The sequence below is a fragment of the Podarcis erhardii genome (genome assembly GCF_964252035.2).
Source record: "Podarcis erhardii genome assembly, chromosome: 8".
Lineage (NCBI taxonomy): Eukaryota > Metazoa > Chordata > Lepidosauria > Squamata > Lacertidae > Podarcis > Podarcis erhardii.
This window is the reverse complement of record NC_138499.1, coordinates 86880873-86899085: the sequence shown is the minus strand read 5'-3', so window position 1 is coordinate 86899085 and position 18213 is coordinate 86880873. Positions and strand designations below refer to the sequence as shown.

Genomic DNA, 18213 nt, shown 5'->3' with positions numbered 1-18213 from the left:
ATGGGCAAGATAGGGGAAGAGAAGATATTCAACCTTGGTTCAACCTCCTTGGTTCAACCTCCACCATCTTTTTTCTTAGGTGTCAGTGGCCATAGGTGCGTCACCTGTCCCTGATACCTCCTCTAGTGTCTCCTCTTGCAAAAGAAACTCCATTTCACACCTTCAGGAGCAAGAAAGCCCTCCCACCATACTCTGGGGAGGGGATGCATGTCCAGTGATCCCCTTGTTACTGATTAAAACAACAACAACAACAATGAATGAGGGTAAATGTAAAGGGACCCCTGACTGTTAGGACCAGTCGCAAACGACTCTGGGGTTGAGGCGCTCATCTTGCTTTACCGGCTGAGGGAGCCGGCTTACAGCTTCCAGGTTATGTCGCCAGCATGACTAAGTCGCTTCTGGCGAACCAGAGCAGCACACTGAAACGCTGTTTACCTTCCCGCCGGAGTGGTACCTATTTATCTACTTGCACTTTGACGTGCTTTCAAACTGCTAGGTTGGCAGGAGCAGGGACTGAGCAACGGGAGCTCACCCCGTCGCAGGGATTCGAACCGCCAACCTTCTGATTGGCAAGCCCTAGGCTCTGTGGTTTAGACCTCAGCGCCACCCACGTCCCTAAGTGAGGACAAAACCAACTAGCAATTGCCACACTCTTGCTTAAGGCTTTGTGCCACACTTGGACTCACTACCATGCTGTCCAGGTTAGTGTTGCACATATCTTCCTATATACATAAAAATGCAAGGCTGCTATCATTTGTAGTGCTGCATCACAATCCTGGATTTCCTTGAAGTCGGAGCACAGCCCCCTCTGAAGAAATTGCATGAATTCAGAGTCAGGGAGCAAAAGAGAAGGCAGGCCAGCAGCCACCACGCACAGGGAAAGTGGTGGTGTAAAACAACAGCAGACATTTGAGTAAAACGAGTGGAGGGAAGTGAGAGTAAAATGGCAGTTTTACACCATGACAGAGGTCTGAGTAAAGTTCTGTATCTTTTATCTCTCACATGAGGAAGCTGAAGTATGTAAGACGGAGAAGTTTGAGAATAAAAAGAGACACTGAAAAAGAAGTGGCTGTTTTAAATAAGGGCAGAAGTTTGAGCAAAGCAGCAGTAAAGCAACACTAAGGGGAAAAATGGTTTTAAACTACAGATATTTGAGTAAAGCAGGAGTGCAGTTTTAAACAACAGCAGAGGTTTGAATGAAACAGCAATGGAAACGAAATGGTAGAGATTTTAAACGGTGGCAGAGGTTAAAATAGTGTGAGTAGGGGTGACAATGAAGGAAGGGAAGTGGCAATTTAAAACAGGGATTGAGTACAGCAGGAAGGAAGTTAGGGAAAGCCTCTGCTTTGTTAGCTTCTCTTGCTTTTTCTCCTTCTTCAAACTGCTTTGTTTCCTTGCTTTTAGAAAAACAAGTCCTCTGTGTTATTCCACCCTGCTTCACTCAAAATTCTGCCCTTTTTTGAATGTGGCAAGAAGGGAGGACACTCAAAGGGTGGCTGTTTTACACCTCTCCTTCCATTCCTCAGTTGTCTCAGGTGAGAGAGAGAAAGGATGCAAAGCCCTCAAATATTCTAGGAGGCACAACATTGCTCCAGTCATCAACCTAGCTACTGCATTCTCTAAACGTATTATGAGTAATCTCAGAAATATTGTAAAATAAAACCACCCTATTATTATTACTACAGAGATTATACATATTATTTCAGAGTACCTGACATTTATTCACAAATATTTGTTGTACATCGTCAGAATTAACACAAAGGATTGACTATGCAACTCTTGGTACTACTCTATATAGTGATCACAGTCCAATTAGTTTTACTATTAACTATACAATATAATGCAAATATTAATTTGTTCTTAATACAGAGTAAGTCTTTTGTTAAAACTGTTTCAGAGGAACTTAAAATATAGCTTGATAATAATGATACCCCAAACATTACTGATTCTATATTATGGGAATCTGCTACGGCCTTTGGGGGGGGGGTTAAAAAAAGGTGCATCTAAGGGGGGAAAGGATGCAAGGAAATGATTAATGAAAAATTATTAGAAGCTAAAAGGCTGTTATAGTGAAAGTACAGTTTGGTTTAGCAAGAAAATGGTTTTTTTAAAAATAAAGGTAACAGATGATAAACTACTCGCATATTATTCAAGAAAGAAGTTTAGAAAGCAAGTTATTCCACTTAATAGGAAGGATGATAATCAGTATGTTCTTAATGAGCAAGAACTAAAGGAAGGGTTTAAGAAATATTATATCAAGTTATGTCTTCCAAAAATCCACAAATACAAGAAAAAACAAAAGTTTTTTCCTAATGTAAGACCGTGAAACCTAACAGGTGTAGAAAAAGAATGTTTGCATGCTCCAATTCAAGAAAAAGAAGTAAGGCGAATAATAGCAAAAGCCAAAATTCAAAAATCGTCCAGACCTGATGGATTTTCATTTGAGCTCTACAAAGCACTTGCCTGCATTGCAGGGGGTTCGGCTAGATGACCATTGGGATATCTTCCAACTATACAATTGTATGTTGGAAACTCCCCACTCACACAGAAGTGCATTCATGACCAGCCTCACCCCCCTTGCAGTGCTGAAAATGGCACGCGCATGCTGATCGCATGGACATGGGGCGATGCCTGTAATTCCATGTTGAGGGAAGGTAAAATCCTACAAACATTGAATGAGGACTCAGTCATGATTATTCCCAAACCAGAAAAGAATTTATTACTACCCATATAGCATACTCCAGTATCATTATTAAATTCTGATTAAAAATATTTGCATCAACACTGGCAAGGAGCTTTGATGTGGTAATGCATAAATAAATTTATACAGAACAGTAGGTTTTTCTTAGAAGGAGAATGGCATATAATATCCTTGAAATGATAAATATAATAATTTCATCAATGGGGGGGATCACATTTATCACTTTTGTCGACATTAAAAAGCTTTTGATAGGGTTGAATGGTCCTATCTTTTATATGTGCTGCATAAATTTGTCTTTGGAACAAGTTTTATAAAATAGATTGAGTTTACTCCAAGCAAGAGTTTTAGTGAAAGGAAGCTTATCTACAAAATTTAATCTGCAGAGAGGGCAACATCAAGGTAATAACTTGGCAACGATTAAATATCAGTTTTATATGGGCTGAAAAACAAAAACACCACAACTTAAAGCTAAAATAACGTACACCAACATAAATAAGGGAGGGTTGTCATCTCCTGATTTAATAAATGAATATCAGGAAAATAATTTGAATTACCAAATGGTATTATCAACCAGGACAAGGAGAAATAGGAGCAGTAGAGCAATGTTTTGTAAGAATCCCATCAAATGTATTATTATGGATGGACCCAAAAGACAGAATATTGGAGAAGGGTTGTTTCTCCAGCACTTTGCACTATATGGGATAAATAAAAAGCAAACTGTGTCTATTGACATCACCAATGACATCTCTGCTATTTTATCCACCATTCAGTAAAAATGGAACCATGGAGTAGTTTGTTAACTGGCATAAAGAAGGGCTGGAAAATTTGGTTGAACGGATTGGTAATAATCAAATAATGTCTATAGATCAAACGAGGGAAGCTTTGGCTAATGTAGAATTCATATTATATTAATATTTTTGAATTAGAGATTCTTAAAATAAATGGCCAAATAAGTTTGAGAAATCAACTTGTCAAAAACCTGGAAAAAAATCGCCCCAAAAATATCAAATTGTTATTCACGTGGGAGATGGAACAAAAATTGGCTATGTTACAAAATGGGAGGAAATTACTAAAGTGCTATGTTGTATTTTATTTTATTTTTATTTACATTTTTTTTAGTTTTTAACATATTAATTATCATTCATACAACAAAACTTCTCATCTTATACAATAATTTTTGGACTTCTGTCAATACCTCTGATGATTTTCCATTCTTATCACTTATTATGCATTTCTTAGTTTCATATTACCTTTAATTATCTTTAACTAAGAATTCTCCTCATTATGTTTTTTTGCAATATTTCAAATAATTCACCTTACAAAACTTCTTGCAAACCGTGCTATGTTGTATTTTAATGCCATTTAACAGCAATGCTGCATGGGCTAGCAGTTCCTCAAGGCTGGATAAATCTATATTGATGTCTGTGAGGGGACGGACTCTGTTAAACTTTGGATATTGTGGTATTTATACACAACATATACAAAATGGGAAATGGTGAGTGCTGGAAATGGATGGATGTGGAATGGATAGATAGAGCAGAATTTATCCACTGCTGGTGGAAGTGTCCTGAGGCTAAAAAGTAATGGCATGAAATGGTATCTAATATAAGCTAAAAGGGGATTAAAACAGATGTGAATTTTCTACATGTCTGGATAAGTTTGCCTAAACAAAAACATTTTAAACAGGCACTGAAAAAAGTACAGCAAAGGTGTCTTCCAGATATCAATAGGCAGGAGGGTTCCAAAGTGTAGGTGCTGCCACACTAGAATAATGTTTTCTAGAGCAGAATGAATATTATGTGGCGCCTGTAACTGTGCACAGTTCCACAGATCAAAAAAGTTGGACCTAAAAAAAATTTTTTTTAATGACTATTCCCATAGGTTCTCACTCTGTGATACTGTGATGTCAAAAGTTTTTTTTTGGGGGGGGGGATCCAGGATGTCCATTAAATTCCTTTTTTAAAAAATTAAATTACTGGCTGCTCCCTCCCAGAATTCATCCCCTGCCTTACGAGTTGCCCCTCAAAACTCACCTTTTGCAGGGAGCCTTTGGAACAGCCAGCACCCTGTTGTAACCAAGCCAAAATTCATGTAATTGCAACAATCACATACTCTTCCCCTTTTGCCCTGCCTCCATTCTCCGCTCCTCTGTTGTTTCACTTGTATTTATTTTAAACCGTACGCTCCTGTGATAGGAAGCTATCAAACACAATGTAGAACCCAATGTATGTAGATAGCATATCATTATCATTCTATCATTATCATCATTATCATTATCATTATCATTATCATCAACAACAACACAACTTTATTATTGTTATTATGCTAATTGATTGATAGTTTATTGCGGCCATAGGCCCATATTCAACAGATCATACAGCAAAACAGGTATAACAAAGTAAAATTAATAAATTAAAATACGTTTAAATCAAGTACATCTCAAACCATAAATTTCTAAATTCCATTAAAATAAGAACAATATAGCGCTTAAAATATTAAATTATCAATATAAATCAATATTATTTGGGCAAAATCAATAATCATAGAGTAATCCATTTTCCCTCTTATAAGCTAATACTGTTATCAGAAATCTGGCAACAGAAAGAGACCTGCTCGGATCAGAATCTTGCAGTAAATGTATTAGTTGTGTTTCCAAGGGGTCACCTGAGATTTCCAATAATAAAGGGGACAAAAATCTGATCCGAGAAACTGAATGTAGTGAACAACTGAATAGTATATGTTGTAAGGATTCTATAGATCTATTATCGCATACACACACCGCTGAGATCTGACCATTGGAAAATCTGTTATTCATGACATTAGAAGGAAAGGCGTTAAATCTTGCCTTAATAAAGGCATATCTGTGGACCGCTACATTGTTATTATGCTAATAATAACAACTGTTGTTGTTGTTGTGTGCCATGACAGTGCAGTCTGAAGTGTTTTACTCTATTGAAAGCTACGTCAGTGGCTCCACCTTTGCACCACTTTCCAATCTGTACAGAAGTACTTCTGTGTATAAAAGCCCCAGCTTCTTGCATCCCCAACCCCACCCCTCTCTCTCCCTCTCTCTCTCTCTCTCTCTCTCTCTCTCTCTCTCTCTCTCTCTCTCTCCCTCTCTGCTGTGCAGGGATGCCAGTAGCTCTGATTGATATTCCCGGCACTGTAGCTCATGCCTCGCACATTCAGCTACATTGCTGTTTGCTTATTAGAACTTGTGAGCCCTTTGGAGCAAGTCATTATCTACTACCTCCTGGTATCAAGCCAAGGACCTTTTGTGACCTCATCTAGCAGCATTTGGAGACTTCTGTGTATTGGGCAGAACAGACACAGGAAAGGGAGGCTGGGGTATGGAGTATTAAATGGTGAGAGTTTATAAGGCTCTTTCTGTTGACCTGTTTTCCTAAATTTCACTTGCAACCAGTTATTGCATACCGATAGTGCTGCAAGCATGCCATTTATTCGTGATTTGTAATTATTGTCATAATCCTATGGCAGTGCAGGAAAACCGTGGGTGCATAATTCATGATCCAGGTTCATAATTCATCTCCCAGTCATTCTTTTGCTCCTTGCCCCTCAACACTTCTCTGATGGCTGACTGCAGCAGTAGAAATAAAGGAACCTTAAATTGCCTCTTTAATCTGCATCCTGTTCTGATGCGAGAAGCAGCGGTTGCTGAGAAGACTTGGCGGAGAGAAGGGAGGTTATGTAAGTCTCCATACACACCCATTGCCAACTTTCTTCCTTCTTAATTTGGGGTCTGGCTACCCAATCCTTACAAAAGTTGTATGGAGAGGAGCCACCTTCTTTCCCTAAGACCCTCATGGACAGGAACTTAAAGCAGTCTCACTCTCCTTTTGAACATTCATGGCTTCCCCCAAAGAATCCTGGGAACTGCAGTTTGTTAAGGGTGCTGAGAGCTGTTAGGAGACGCCTCTTCCCATCTCAAGCCTACAATTCCCAGAGTTCATTGGGAAGAAAGATTTATTGTTAAACCACTCTGGGAATCGCAGCTCTGTTGGCGGGAATAAGGGTGCACACGCAAGTCCTTCTATCCAAACACAAGGCGTTTTCAGGAAATTGTTCATTGGGTGAACGTTTCACATAACGAGCTAACGATTTCCATTGCTTTCTATAGGGAAATTTCTAATGCATTCTTGAACATGGAGTTTTCACACACACACACGAGAAAAAAAAACCTGGAAAACCTCTGAAAGTTTGCAAAAGGAGGGAAAGGGAGACAGCAGAAAAATAAGAGAGCGCGTTTTCCTTATTTGCTTGCCTTTTGCAAGTGAAACGGTTGCTGCAGACCAAAACACACACAAAAAACAAAGTTTGTTTAAGGCTGCTTATTTGTTTACAGTACTACAAGTAGGTCCAGCTGTTTGGGTACCTGTGGTGTGTATTACGAGGTTTGGGCACTAATTCCTCATCTTTGGATAAGTGAATTGTTGTGCAATGAGCATTTGGATAGCAGGAGCTGTGAGTATACAGTAAGGACAGAGGCAGCTGTTGAAATAAAGGGCAGTTGAGAAGGTACTTTTGCCCTGGACCTTTAGGGAAGTGTCTTTAGAGAAGCTTTGGGAGAGCCAGGGAGTCCACTTGACCAGCTGCCCCTTAGATGAATATTTTGAGCACACCTGCCTGCTCTGTTTCCCTGTTGTCAATGGGTAGATAGGGGAGTTCCATTCAGCCCATCAAAGCATTGTAAAGGAGAGCAATTCTGTGGAGTTCCCCAAAATTCTCCACAATTTGTAGGGAGAAAATGAAGTAGAACCACTGGCAGGTCCGAGCTGTTTCTGTCTGGGGACAAGTTATCAGGAATCTCAGGGCTTTGGGGAGCTAATTTTGTACTCGGTACTCAAACATAAAACATGCGCACAGTTGTTGTTTTTCTGGAAAATAGTATTTATTCAAATTTTAAAGATTACAAAGATAAAAAATAAAAGGACAAAAAAAGAAAAAGAAAAAAGACAGAAAAAATACAATTGACAAAAAAAAAACCACAGATCAAACCTTTACATAACTTTCTTTCCTTTGCTTATTTCCTTGACCTCCTCACACCTCCCTTTTTTGTATTCTAGTTCAATTAGATGTTTCAGCAAATCCTTTCCAGCTTTGTTTTTATCCTAATAATTTATCTTAATATACTGTAATTCTCGTCTTTCACCAATTAAAAAATCCATTTTTACTTAATCCTTTATATCATTTCTGCTAAAACCACATTACTTCATTCCAACAACCTTCTAACATTCCAAACATGCGCACAGTTTTGCTTACTTCAAAATGGATGATACTCGGAACGGGGAAAAAAATGTCTCCAAAATGGTGGTCCTTGGAGGATTGAGCTCTGTGAAAAATGGTGGTAGCCCTGCTTGTCTCTGCAAGGCATTTCTCTGGCAGCAGGGTTGCCAGCTGCTTCTTTTTCATTGGCTCTGCTCTTGTGAATTTAGCAGCAGCCAGATACACACAAAAAGCTAATGAGAACGAAAAGTGAGCTTATCAATGCTGCAATCCTATGCACTAATGAATAAAATCTTTTCATCATGGGGGAACTTACTTCTAACTATACATGTAGAAGCTCAGAATGGAAGTTTCTCTAGCCAGGTGATGAATAGCGTCATCTGTTTAATTTCTTAATCTTAGCATTCTGGAGGAGGAGGAGTGCAAGTCAGTAGCAGAGCATCTTCTTTGCATGCAGAAGGTCCTGTCGGGTTAATCCCTGGCATTTCCAGGTAAAGGAAAGGTCCCTGCCTGAATCCGCGGACAAGTGCTGTGCAGACGGAACTGAGCAAGAGGATCCGAAGATCTGACTTGGCAGCTTCCTGTCCTGGTTCCCACTGGGCGAAGAACTCAAATTATGGGTTCAACAAAACCGTTAATACTGAAATCAGTGCAGTACGTAAACAAAGGGAAGTTCAAGACCCTGCAGATGCAATGCATGGCTAAGCAAGCTAAGACGCTGGTCCAACAAGCAACCTCCTCCTCACCTATGATCCCATGATATGGGCACAAACTTAGCCCGGCAAGCGGGACTGTTCCTTAGACTATAAATGCCAGTGGGCATTCCTTTGAGAAGACTGGGCTCATGCCTGTGCTGTGAATCCTCTGGAGTAGACAGGATGGGTGACCCTACAGGTTTCTCTTGAGGGGTCAAACCAGAGAAAGACTCAGATGCCTTTGGAGGCAGGATTAGCCTCACAAGCAAGATGTCTGGAGTGGACCCTGGCAACTCCTGAGATGCAGAAGCTGCATGCCTGGGTGATGGGATTGGGCAGAGAGGATCCCGCCAAACTTGCACCTCTTCCTGAATCCTCATCCGCAAGCCCCTGGCAGGGTCTGTCCAACCCCACTGAGACCCTCTCCAGGAGCATCCATTGCATCCAGCCAGCCCTGCTACTTGGAACTCATGGCGCTTCCTATGGGCAAAGCAAGAGGACGTGGGGACACCAACTTTTAGCTCCACCTACCACTCACTGCCATGTCCTCTGCCCCACTAGGCCCAATGCACAGACAGGGTCAAGCAGGAACTGGGAAGAGGCAGCTATTACCATTATTTCAATCATAGTCATTGCCAACATTTCTGGCACAGAGGGGAGGAGATAGCTTTACAAGCCTCCATGGAGCCCATTGGCCCCACATTGGTGACTTCTAGTATAGAAAGCATTATTAGTGAAAATGCTGGGTAAATCTTTCAAAATAATAATGCTAATTTACATCATTTATGCAGGTTACAGATTCAGCTTTTCTTGTGGCCAATGTAAGTTCCTCTGTGGGGCATTCTTTTCTTTTTCTTTAAAGGTAATGCAGAGTAAACTCTAGGCTTGCAGGCAAACAGTGTACGTTTAATAATGTAGTTTGCATATAAAGGGCATAATTCTCCTCCTTCTCATCTTACTGCTTCCCCTTGACAAAATGATGAGATGGATAGCCACATAAAAGTGAGTAAGTATTGAGTAGCATCTACCAGCAGGTGTCCCTGTGGCTGCAGCTGAGAAGGAAACAAACTCCGTAATCGGAACCAGAGCACAGAGCAACGAAGGTACGCTGCGAATTGCAGTGGGCAGTGGAAGTGATAAGAGCCCAAGCAACTCTTCCCAAGGAACACCCAGAGCTGGCTCAGGTGTTGTTGGTCAGGAAACCAAGTGGTAGTGACATTACTGAATGATAATAAGTGTGCTCACCTGTTGTGTTAGATGCGCTGTGACTCACGGGTAGAGCCACTGCTTGACGGGCAGAGGTCCCAGGTTCAGTCGCTGGCATCTCTTGGTAAGGGAAGGACAGACTCTAGTTTGAAACCCTGGAAAAGCACTGCCAGTTACTAGAAGCAACAGTGAGTTAGAGGGACCACTGGTCTGACTTGATATAAGGCAGCCTCCTCTGTTTCCAGACTACCAAGAAGTGTGGGTGTTGTTCACACCAAATTTGCAATGTGTTGCAGGAAACCAAATGCCTCATTAAAGAGGGATTTGTTCCCCAAGATGCTCCATATCACGCTGAACAGTAATCAAAAGAGCGTGAAATGTGCTGGCCCGGAAGAGTTTTCTGCCAGCCCACCTCTGCATCAGAATATCAGCTGGTTGGAACAGGCTCCTTTTCAAGCAACAGAAATGGACCACCCTCAGCCCTCGATAGATTAAGGGGAAAGGAACCACCCTGCTGTTGGCAATCTGAAATCTTTCTGAGACTGCAGTTCTTTAAGGTCATCGTTTTGGAAGAGACACACTCCAGTGTGTTGTTTTAAATTCCACACTTTCTAGAACTCCTAATGAATTATTATTATTATTATTATTATTATTATTATTATTATTATTACAAAGTAAGCTGCAACAAATATTGTGGAATGCATGTATAAGAAGAAAATCCCATTGAATTAAATGGAACAAACAGTCAGATATGAGGGCAACAATCTGGTTTTCTTTCTTAAGTTCAGAGTTCTGAAATTTCTTATTTGAGGAGTGGCAGCGATGTATTTGCAATCCCTTTTTCGTCAAGCTTGCTGTCATGTGCGATTTGCTGCAGTTTTCAGTTAGTATGATTATGCACATTAATTAAACCATACAAAAAGGATTGAGCAGGGATCTTTTTCATATGGATTTAGTCTTTGTGTGAGTTTCAAGCGGTGTGTTTGGTCTTTCAAGGGGGATACTATTGCATCCAGAACCAGTTGTAAACTTCCTTCTGGATCTGGGGATATCACAATCTTGCTCAGATTTAAACTCAGGTTATTCACCCTCACCCACCCCAGAACTGTCTCCAGCCATCAGTTCAGAACTTCAGCAACCCCTTGGATCAGAGGATGACAAAGAGAGGTAGAGTTGTGTGTCACCAATGTACTAACAACACTGCAAAGCTCTAGATGGCTTTCCTCATTGGCTGAAAATCATATAGACTCCCGTGGAACTCTGTAAACCCTGGCACCACCCTATTAAGTACAGCCATCCAGGAAGGACCAGAACTACTGTAAGATGGCGCCCCCTTTAGCCCAACCCCAACAGGTGACCTAGAAGGATACCATGGTAGGTGGTATTGAAAGCTGCTATGAGAGGTCCAGAACTAATATGGTAGCACATAACCCATCCATTCACCTGTGTAAGTCATCCACCATGGTGGCCAAAGCTACTTTTGTCCCATAACCAGGCCTGAAACCAGACTGGAATGGATCCAAATAATCACCATCACCCAAGACTGTCTGGAATTAAGAGGCAACCACTCATCCAGCACCTTGCCCTCAAGAGGGAAATTTGAGACCAAGGGGTCCATAAGTACTCTTATCAGCACCTCCATGAACCAGATAGGAACAAACCCTTCCCTCAGGGAGGTATTAAGCTACCTCAGAAGCCTAGACACCCGGTCCTAATAGGCAAGGGTCAAGTGAGCAGGTGGTAGGCCCAGGAACAGTCCATCCCATTTCATCACCTGAGCTGAAATGGGAAGGAGCCCTCCTGCTGAAACCTCACTTAGCAGGGTTGTGCAGCTTCCAGATTCCAGTGAGATCTCTCAAGAGGCCTGCAAGATCTCACGGAAACCTGGGAGATGCTGCTTTCCCTTGCTTTTTGAGCAGTCATGGCAGCAGGGGCAGGCAGAGTGCTCCCTCAGCACAGGAGAAGTGACTACAGCAGCTTCTGGTTAGATATCACAAGAACCCCATGAGATCTCACCAGAAGCCACAACTGTTTATCCTCACTTCTCCACCTGAGGTGGCTGCCTCAGATCACAGGAAGAAAGCAATCTATGAAAAAAGTTTAGTGTTTGACAAGATTAAGGGAGGGAGGAAACTACTGGAAACACTAAAGAGGCTAGAATCATAGAATTGCACCGGTGGAAGGGACCCCAAGCGCCATCCAGTCCAGACCTCTGCAGTGCAGGAATCTCAGCTAAAACATCCATGACAGATGGCCACTCAACCTCTGCTTAAAAACCTCCAAGGAAGGAGAGTCCACAACCTCCTGAGGGAGACCGTTCTACTGTCCAACAGCTTTTACTGTCAGAAAGTTCATCCTGATGTTTAGTCGGAATCTCCTTTCTTGTAAGTTGAAACCATTGGTTCGGGTCCTGCCCTCCATAACAAGAGACAACAAGCTTGGTGCATCTTCCATGCCTTTTAGATATTTGAAGATGTGGTCTAAACCACAGAGCCTAGGGCTTGCCAAAGAGAAGGTCGGCAGTTCGAATCCCCATGACGGGGTGAGGTCCTGTTGCTCGCTCCCTGCTCCTGCCAACCTAGCAGTTTGAAAGCACGTCAAAGTGCAAGTAGGTACCACTCTGGCAGGAAGGTAAACAGAATTTCCGTGAACTGCTCTGGTTTGCCAGAAGCAGCGTAGTCATGCTGGCCACATGACCTGGAAGCTGTACGCTGGCTCCCTCGGCCAGTAAAGTGAGATGAGCACCACAACCCCAGAGTCGTCTGCAACTAGACTTCCTAGTCAGGGGTCCCTTTCCCTTTACTATCTAAATTAAAATACAGCTTCCAACTTTCAGGTTTTACTATATAGCAGTTGAATTCTAGTTTGATTCTGTATTATATATGTGAGTAAGAAGCCTACTTCCTGCTCCTCCGTTGCCAGATCTCTTTTATTGTTTGACTCTCTTGGTCCTACATTCTAGTTTGTGTTTTGGTTAGAGTAAAAGTGGCTGTTCTGCATTGACCAGAGTACTTCCAGGATCTCACCTGACTCCAAAATGCTATGAATGATATGATTCTATGAAAACTTTGACGCACCTGCCTAATTTCTGACCCTGAGGACAGACTGTTTAGGAATGGATCTACATGAGTTTGTATTAGGGATATAGAGACCCCTGACCATTAGGTCCAGTCGTGGCCAACTCTGGGGTTGTGGCGCTCATCTCGTTTTATTGGTCGAGGGAGCCAGCGTACAGCTTCTGGGTCACGTGGCCAGCATGACTAAGCCACTTCTGGCAAACCAGAGCAGCGCACGGAAACGCCATTTACCTTCCTGCCAGAGTGGTACCTATTTATCTACCTGCACTTTGACGTGCTTTCGAACTGTTAGGTGGGCAGGTGAGGGACCGAGCAATGGGAGCTCACCCCGTAGCAGGGATTCGAACCGCGACCTTCTGATCGGCAAGTCCTAGGCTCTGTAGTTTAACCCACAGCTCCACCCGCGTCCCTCTGTATTAGGGATATGCAGCCCAAATTATGAAGTGAATTTGGGTGATGTTTTCACATGTTTGTGTTGGACTGTACCAGTAATAAGGCATCTCACATTGCATCAGGGACCCTCTAAAGTCTGATGTTGATCTGTGGACTTAGCCACACACACCCCAAACCACAACATTTTCCTATTTAACATAAAGCAACTATTGCAATTAAACAAAAAACACCCTGAGCTCAAGTGGGAAGAGGGTGGAGAGTTGGGCTTTTTTTGGTGGTCAGGTCTAGGTTTTCATGAGAGCGAAATATTCTTCCAAGGCATACATTTGGAGGAGGAATGTTGAAGTAAATAAAAAGCATTTGTTTCCTTGATGCTGTTCTGCGAGTTCTGCCTGAGAAAGCAAGGGGGCTTGGAAGAAGAGTGGACTGTTGGCATTCTTCCCAGTTGCTTTCTGTTTCCTAGCAAACAACTGAAAATCAATACTTCAATCAATTTGACTTCATTCTGCTGTTTTTCATTTTTTCCAGATTGTGTAAGTTTGGTTGTTATTTTCCAAACTTTTAGCAGGGATCAGTATAGGGTCATTCCATTTTACCCCTGCCTTAGTTCAGTTGTACGGCTTTTATTTATGTGATTTATTTCTTTGTTTGTTTCTTTTTTTATTCTAATCACATTCTGTTTTTTAACAAACAACACCTACTATAATTACTTGTTTTTAATTCCCTTTGTTCCATTTTATTTTTCCTTTTGTTTGTCTAAAAAAAACCCACGATGCCTTATTGCTTAATGTGTCTGTTGCTTTTATTAATTTTGCGATTTAGTTGAATACTTTAAAAATATCAAGAATACTCAGGGATGTTGAGACCTTTTGAGAGTTGCTATGGGCCACCACCTTAAAACCTCTATGCATAGAGTCTGGAGTCTGCCTAGTCAGAATGAAACCCGGATGGATGGATGGATGGATGGATGGATGGATTTATTAATTAAATTTCTGTACTGCCATTCATCCAAGGATCACCTGGCAGTTTAAAATATAAAAGCACAAAAACATATACCATAGCAACAAACAAAACAGTAACCCGCACCACCTCAGTTTAAAAGGCCTAGATGGTTTAATTAGCCAAAGGCCTGGGAGAAGAGGGATGTTTTTGCCTGGTACCTAAAGATTTGTAACGAAAGCACCAGGTCAGCCTCCCTGGGAAAAGGGTTCCCCAAATGGGGAGCCACCACAGAAAAGGCCCTTTTCATGTTACCACCCACCAGACCTCTTGTGAGGGAGGTCAATGAAGAAGGGTTTCAGAGGATGATCACAGGGTCCAGGCTGGTTCATATGGGGAGAGGCGGTCCTTGAGGTATTGCGGTCAGTGCCGGATTTATGTATAAGCTAAACAAGCTATAGCTTAGGGCTGCACTCTATTGGGAGCCCCAAAAAATTTAAAGGGGGAAAAAACTGGATGTACATTTCCAAAATATAAGATAAAAAACAAAGAAAACAAAACCTACATACGGCAACAGTGTTTTGCATTGTGTAGTCTCCTATGATGTAAGTAATGGGCCCCGCCTGCTAGCCTGCTCCCTAAAATATCACTGGTTTGCTCATTTCTATATACAGTACAGATCGACAATTGCTTTGATAAAATACATATTTTGTTATGTGCAAATGGCTTTAGATACCTATTAGGTCCATAAATTACCATATGGCATATATTCAACACACAAAAAACAGCAACAATTTGTTGTTGACAAAGGACAGCTGGACATATAAAAGGCCCCATTACCTTCAGGGACGTGGGTGGTTCTGTGGGTTAAACCACAGAGCCTAGGACTTGCCAATCAGAAGGTCGACAGTTCGAATCCCCATGACGGGGTGAGCTCCCGTTGCTCAGTCCCAGCTCCTGCCCACCTAGCAATTCGAAAGCACATCAAGTGCAAGTAGATAAATAGGTACCGCTCCGGCGGGAAGGTAAACGGCGTTTCCGTGCGCTGCTCTGGTTCGCCAGAAGCGGCTTAGTCATGCTGGCCACATCACCCGGAAGTTGTACGCCGGTTCCCTCGGCCAATAAAGCAGAGGCAGTTCAAACACCTTGCTTGCCGTATCCACCATACCTGCAAATCGGAACGGTTCAGCCCAAGCAGTGCAATCGCTGCCTGCCAGTCCGCTGCTAAGTCATTGTGGGGTGATTTAAAGTAATGAGCAATGTCTCCACCATTTGACAGGTTGTTAGTTTCACGCCTTTCCCTGGTCGGAGCCCATCCTGCACGGTATCAGTTTCATTGGCGCTTGACAGCCCCAACTAAGAATGTTCTCTTTCATGCAGATCTAATTCAGGGGGTTTTGTATGTCTCCTACCAGATGCCAGTTGCATTCCCCTGTTAGATTGTCCGTCTCAACAACTTAGCGCATCTAAGTTATGTTGGTATAGAGCAAAAAGGACCTTGGTGGGTATGGGAGAGATTAAATTATATAGCCATCTTGCACGCTGGCAAGCCGCCACCTCCACGACATACATTTTGGGGGACTGGCATCTACTTCATCAGGTGCCTCTGTGACTATGGCACTTATGAGCAAAGAAACCACTTTGAAAGGGTACTTGAAAGGAAGGGTAAAAATATGTAAAACAGTGATTTATTATAGATAGATAGATAGATAGATAGATAGATAGATAGATAGATAGATAGATGATGATAGATGATAGATGGATAGATAGATAGATAGATAGATAGATAGATAGATAGATAGATAGAGATAATAGATAGATAGATAGATAGAGATAGATAATAGATAGATAGATAGATGATAGATAGATAGATAGATAGATAGATAGATAGATAGATAGGTAGGTAGATAGATAGATGATAGATAGGTATAGATAGATGATATAGATAGATAGATGATAGATAGATGATAGATAGATAGATAGATAGATAGATAGATAGATAGATAGGTAGGTAGGTAGGTAGATAGGTAGATGATAGATGATAGATAGATAGATAGATAGATAGATAGATAGATAGATAGATAGATAGATAGATGATAGATACACACACACACACACCAGGGAATCTTGGAGGTTTACATGTACCTTTTATGTGCTTTCTACTTTTGAGGAGGCAGCATCACAAAGTGTGAGAAGGCATCTTGAATCTCTGCCTTATGTTTAGTACAAAGATCGTTGGCATTGACTATCTTCAGGTTGCTAACAGCTCTTAGTATTTATTACTGTTGCATGTACTGGGTACGGTCTAGCTCATCTCATGATCTAGGTGGGCTCTCTTAATGGAGAAGTGTTTCTCAGGTTGCATTGCTAAGTTGTGCTTCCTTGCTATTCATTGTAGTCAGTGGCGTCGCAACAGGGGGGCGGGGTGGACGGTGTGCCCCGGGTGCCATGCCTGGGGGGGGTGACAAGAAGGCACCCCATGGGGGCTCGTGACAGTGCGAGCAGCCATCTTGCCGTCGCAGCCACATGTGGAGGGTCCTCCGTTTGTGGCTGTAGCCGCAAACAGAGGGTTCCAGCACCGTCCGTATGGCGCTGGAGTGGCGCCACCAGCAAACCACTATGTATGGCGCATGCGCCGTACGTAGCGATGTCTCACATGGCGGTTTGCTGCCCTGGGTGTCACAACGCCTTCGTTCACCCCTGATTGTAGTGGCAACATTCACCTATGGAATATGTTTTTGTGATTTTGTTTTGTTTTGTTTTTGTTTTTGCGCAGTTACCTCATCGCCGAGTGACATTCTCTGCAGCCAATCAGGCGCAAGATCTGCAGGACCCCTCCCAACACAGTTACTATGACAGTGGCCTTGAGGAGTCAGAAACACCAAGCAGCAAGTCGTCATCGGGGCCCCGCATTGGACCACTGGCTCTGCCGGAGGATCACTATGAGCGCACCACGCCAGATGGCAGCATTGGGGAAATTGAGCACCCTGAGAATGGTAAGGAACCTGCTCAAAATGGCTAAGGCTCTTTAGGAAACCCACCAGTATGAGTAGAGCTGTGTCCCACTTGCCAAAGAGCGTGCACTGCTGCTACCAAAGCAAGGAACAGAGCAGGATTGTGCACTGGGCGTGAACAGTGGCGAGGGAATACTTTAATAGTAAATTTGCTGTAAAAATTGGGACAGATCAATATCCAAAGAGTGGATAGGGGAAGGAATGAAAGGAGCAGAAGACACACAGAGAGGGTTTCAGGACATGAGTTTGTAGCAGACTATTCAGCATATGGATGGATTTACCGTATTTTTCGCTCTATAAGACGCACCAGACCACAAGATGCACCTAGTTTTTGGAGGAGGAAAACAATAAAAAAAAATTCTGAATCTCAGAAGCCAGAACAGCAAGAGGGATCGCTGCGCAGTGAAAGCAGCAATCCCTCTTGCTGTTCTGGCTTCTGGGATAGCTGCGCAGCCTGAATTCACTCCATAAGACGCACACACATTTCCCCTTACTTTTTAGGAGGGAAAAGTGAGTCTTATAGAGCAAAAAATACAGTACTCCATACCAATCCATGAGTTTGCTATGATCTGCATTCTGTTCAGTCTACCTTCCCACTTAACTTGGTGTAATTCTCAACATAATTTCTGATTTGGTGCATGCCTTTTTTTGTGCACCATTTTCAGTTTGCATCAGTTTGCTGGTAGTTACTGATGCACACCAGAACATATGCACACTGCAAAAAGTGACTTTGATGTGATGACACAATAGGATTCACATTCCTTTCCGTGTTGTAAATTAGTCACTCCCCAGATGTACTGGTGCACATCAGTAAACTGTAAGAAAAGAAGATGCAGCCTGTGGACTTCAGAAAACTGCAAAGTCCTGAAAACAAAGTGGAAGAATAGCAGATCACTAATGCATCAACATGGGACGTGGGTGGCGCTGTGGGTTAAACCACAGAG

At 42.4% G+C, this 18213-nt stretch overlaps 1 protein-coding gene across 4 annotated transcripts in view; it reads left to right on the top strand.

The window, feature by feature from the left end:
• PCDH1 (protocadherin 1) overlaps positions 1–18213 on the top strand; it is an 82495-nt gene that overhangs the window by 48825 nt on the left and 15457 nt on the right. For all 4 annotated transcript variants that reach the window (XM_081872605.1, XM_081872606.1, XM_081872604.1 and 1 more), the window contains exon 4: positions 17032–17251. In XM_081872605.1, the coding sequence (XP_081728731.1) occupies positions 17032–17251 (220 nt within the window). The remainder of the gene's footprint in view (positions 1–17031; positions 17252–18213) is intronic.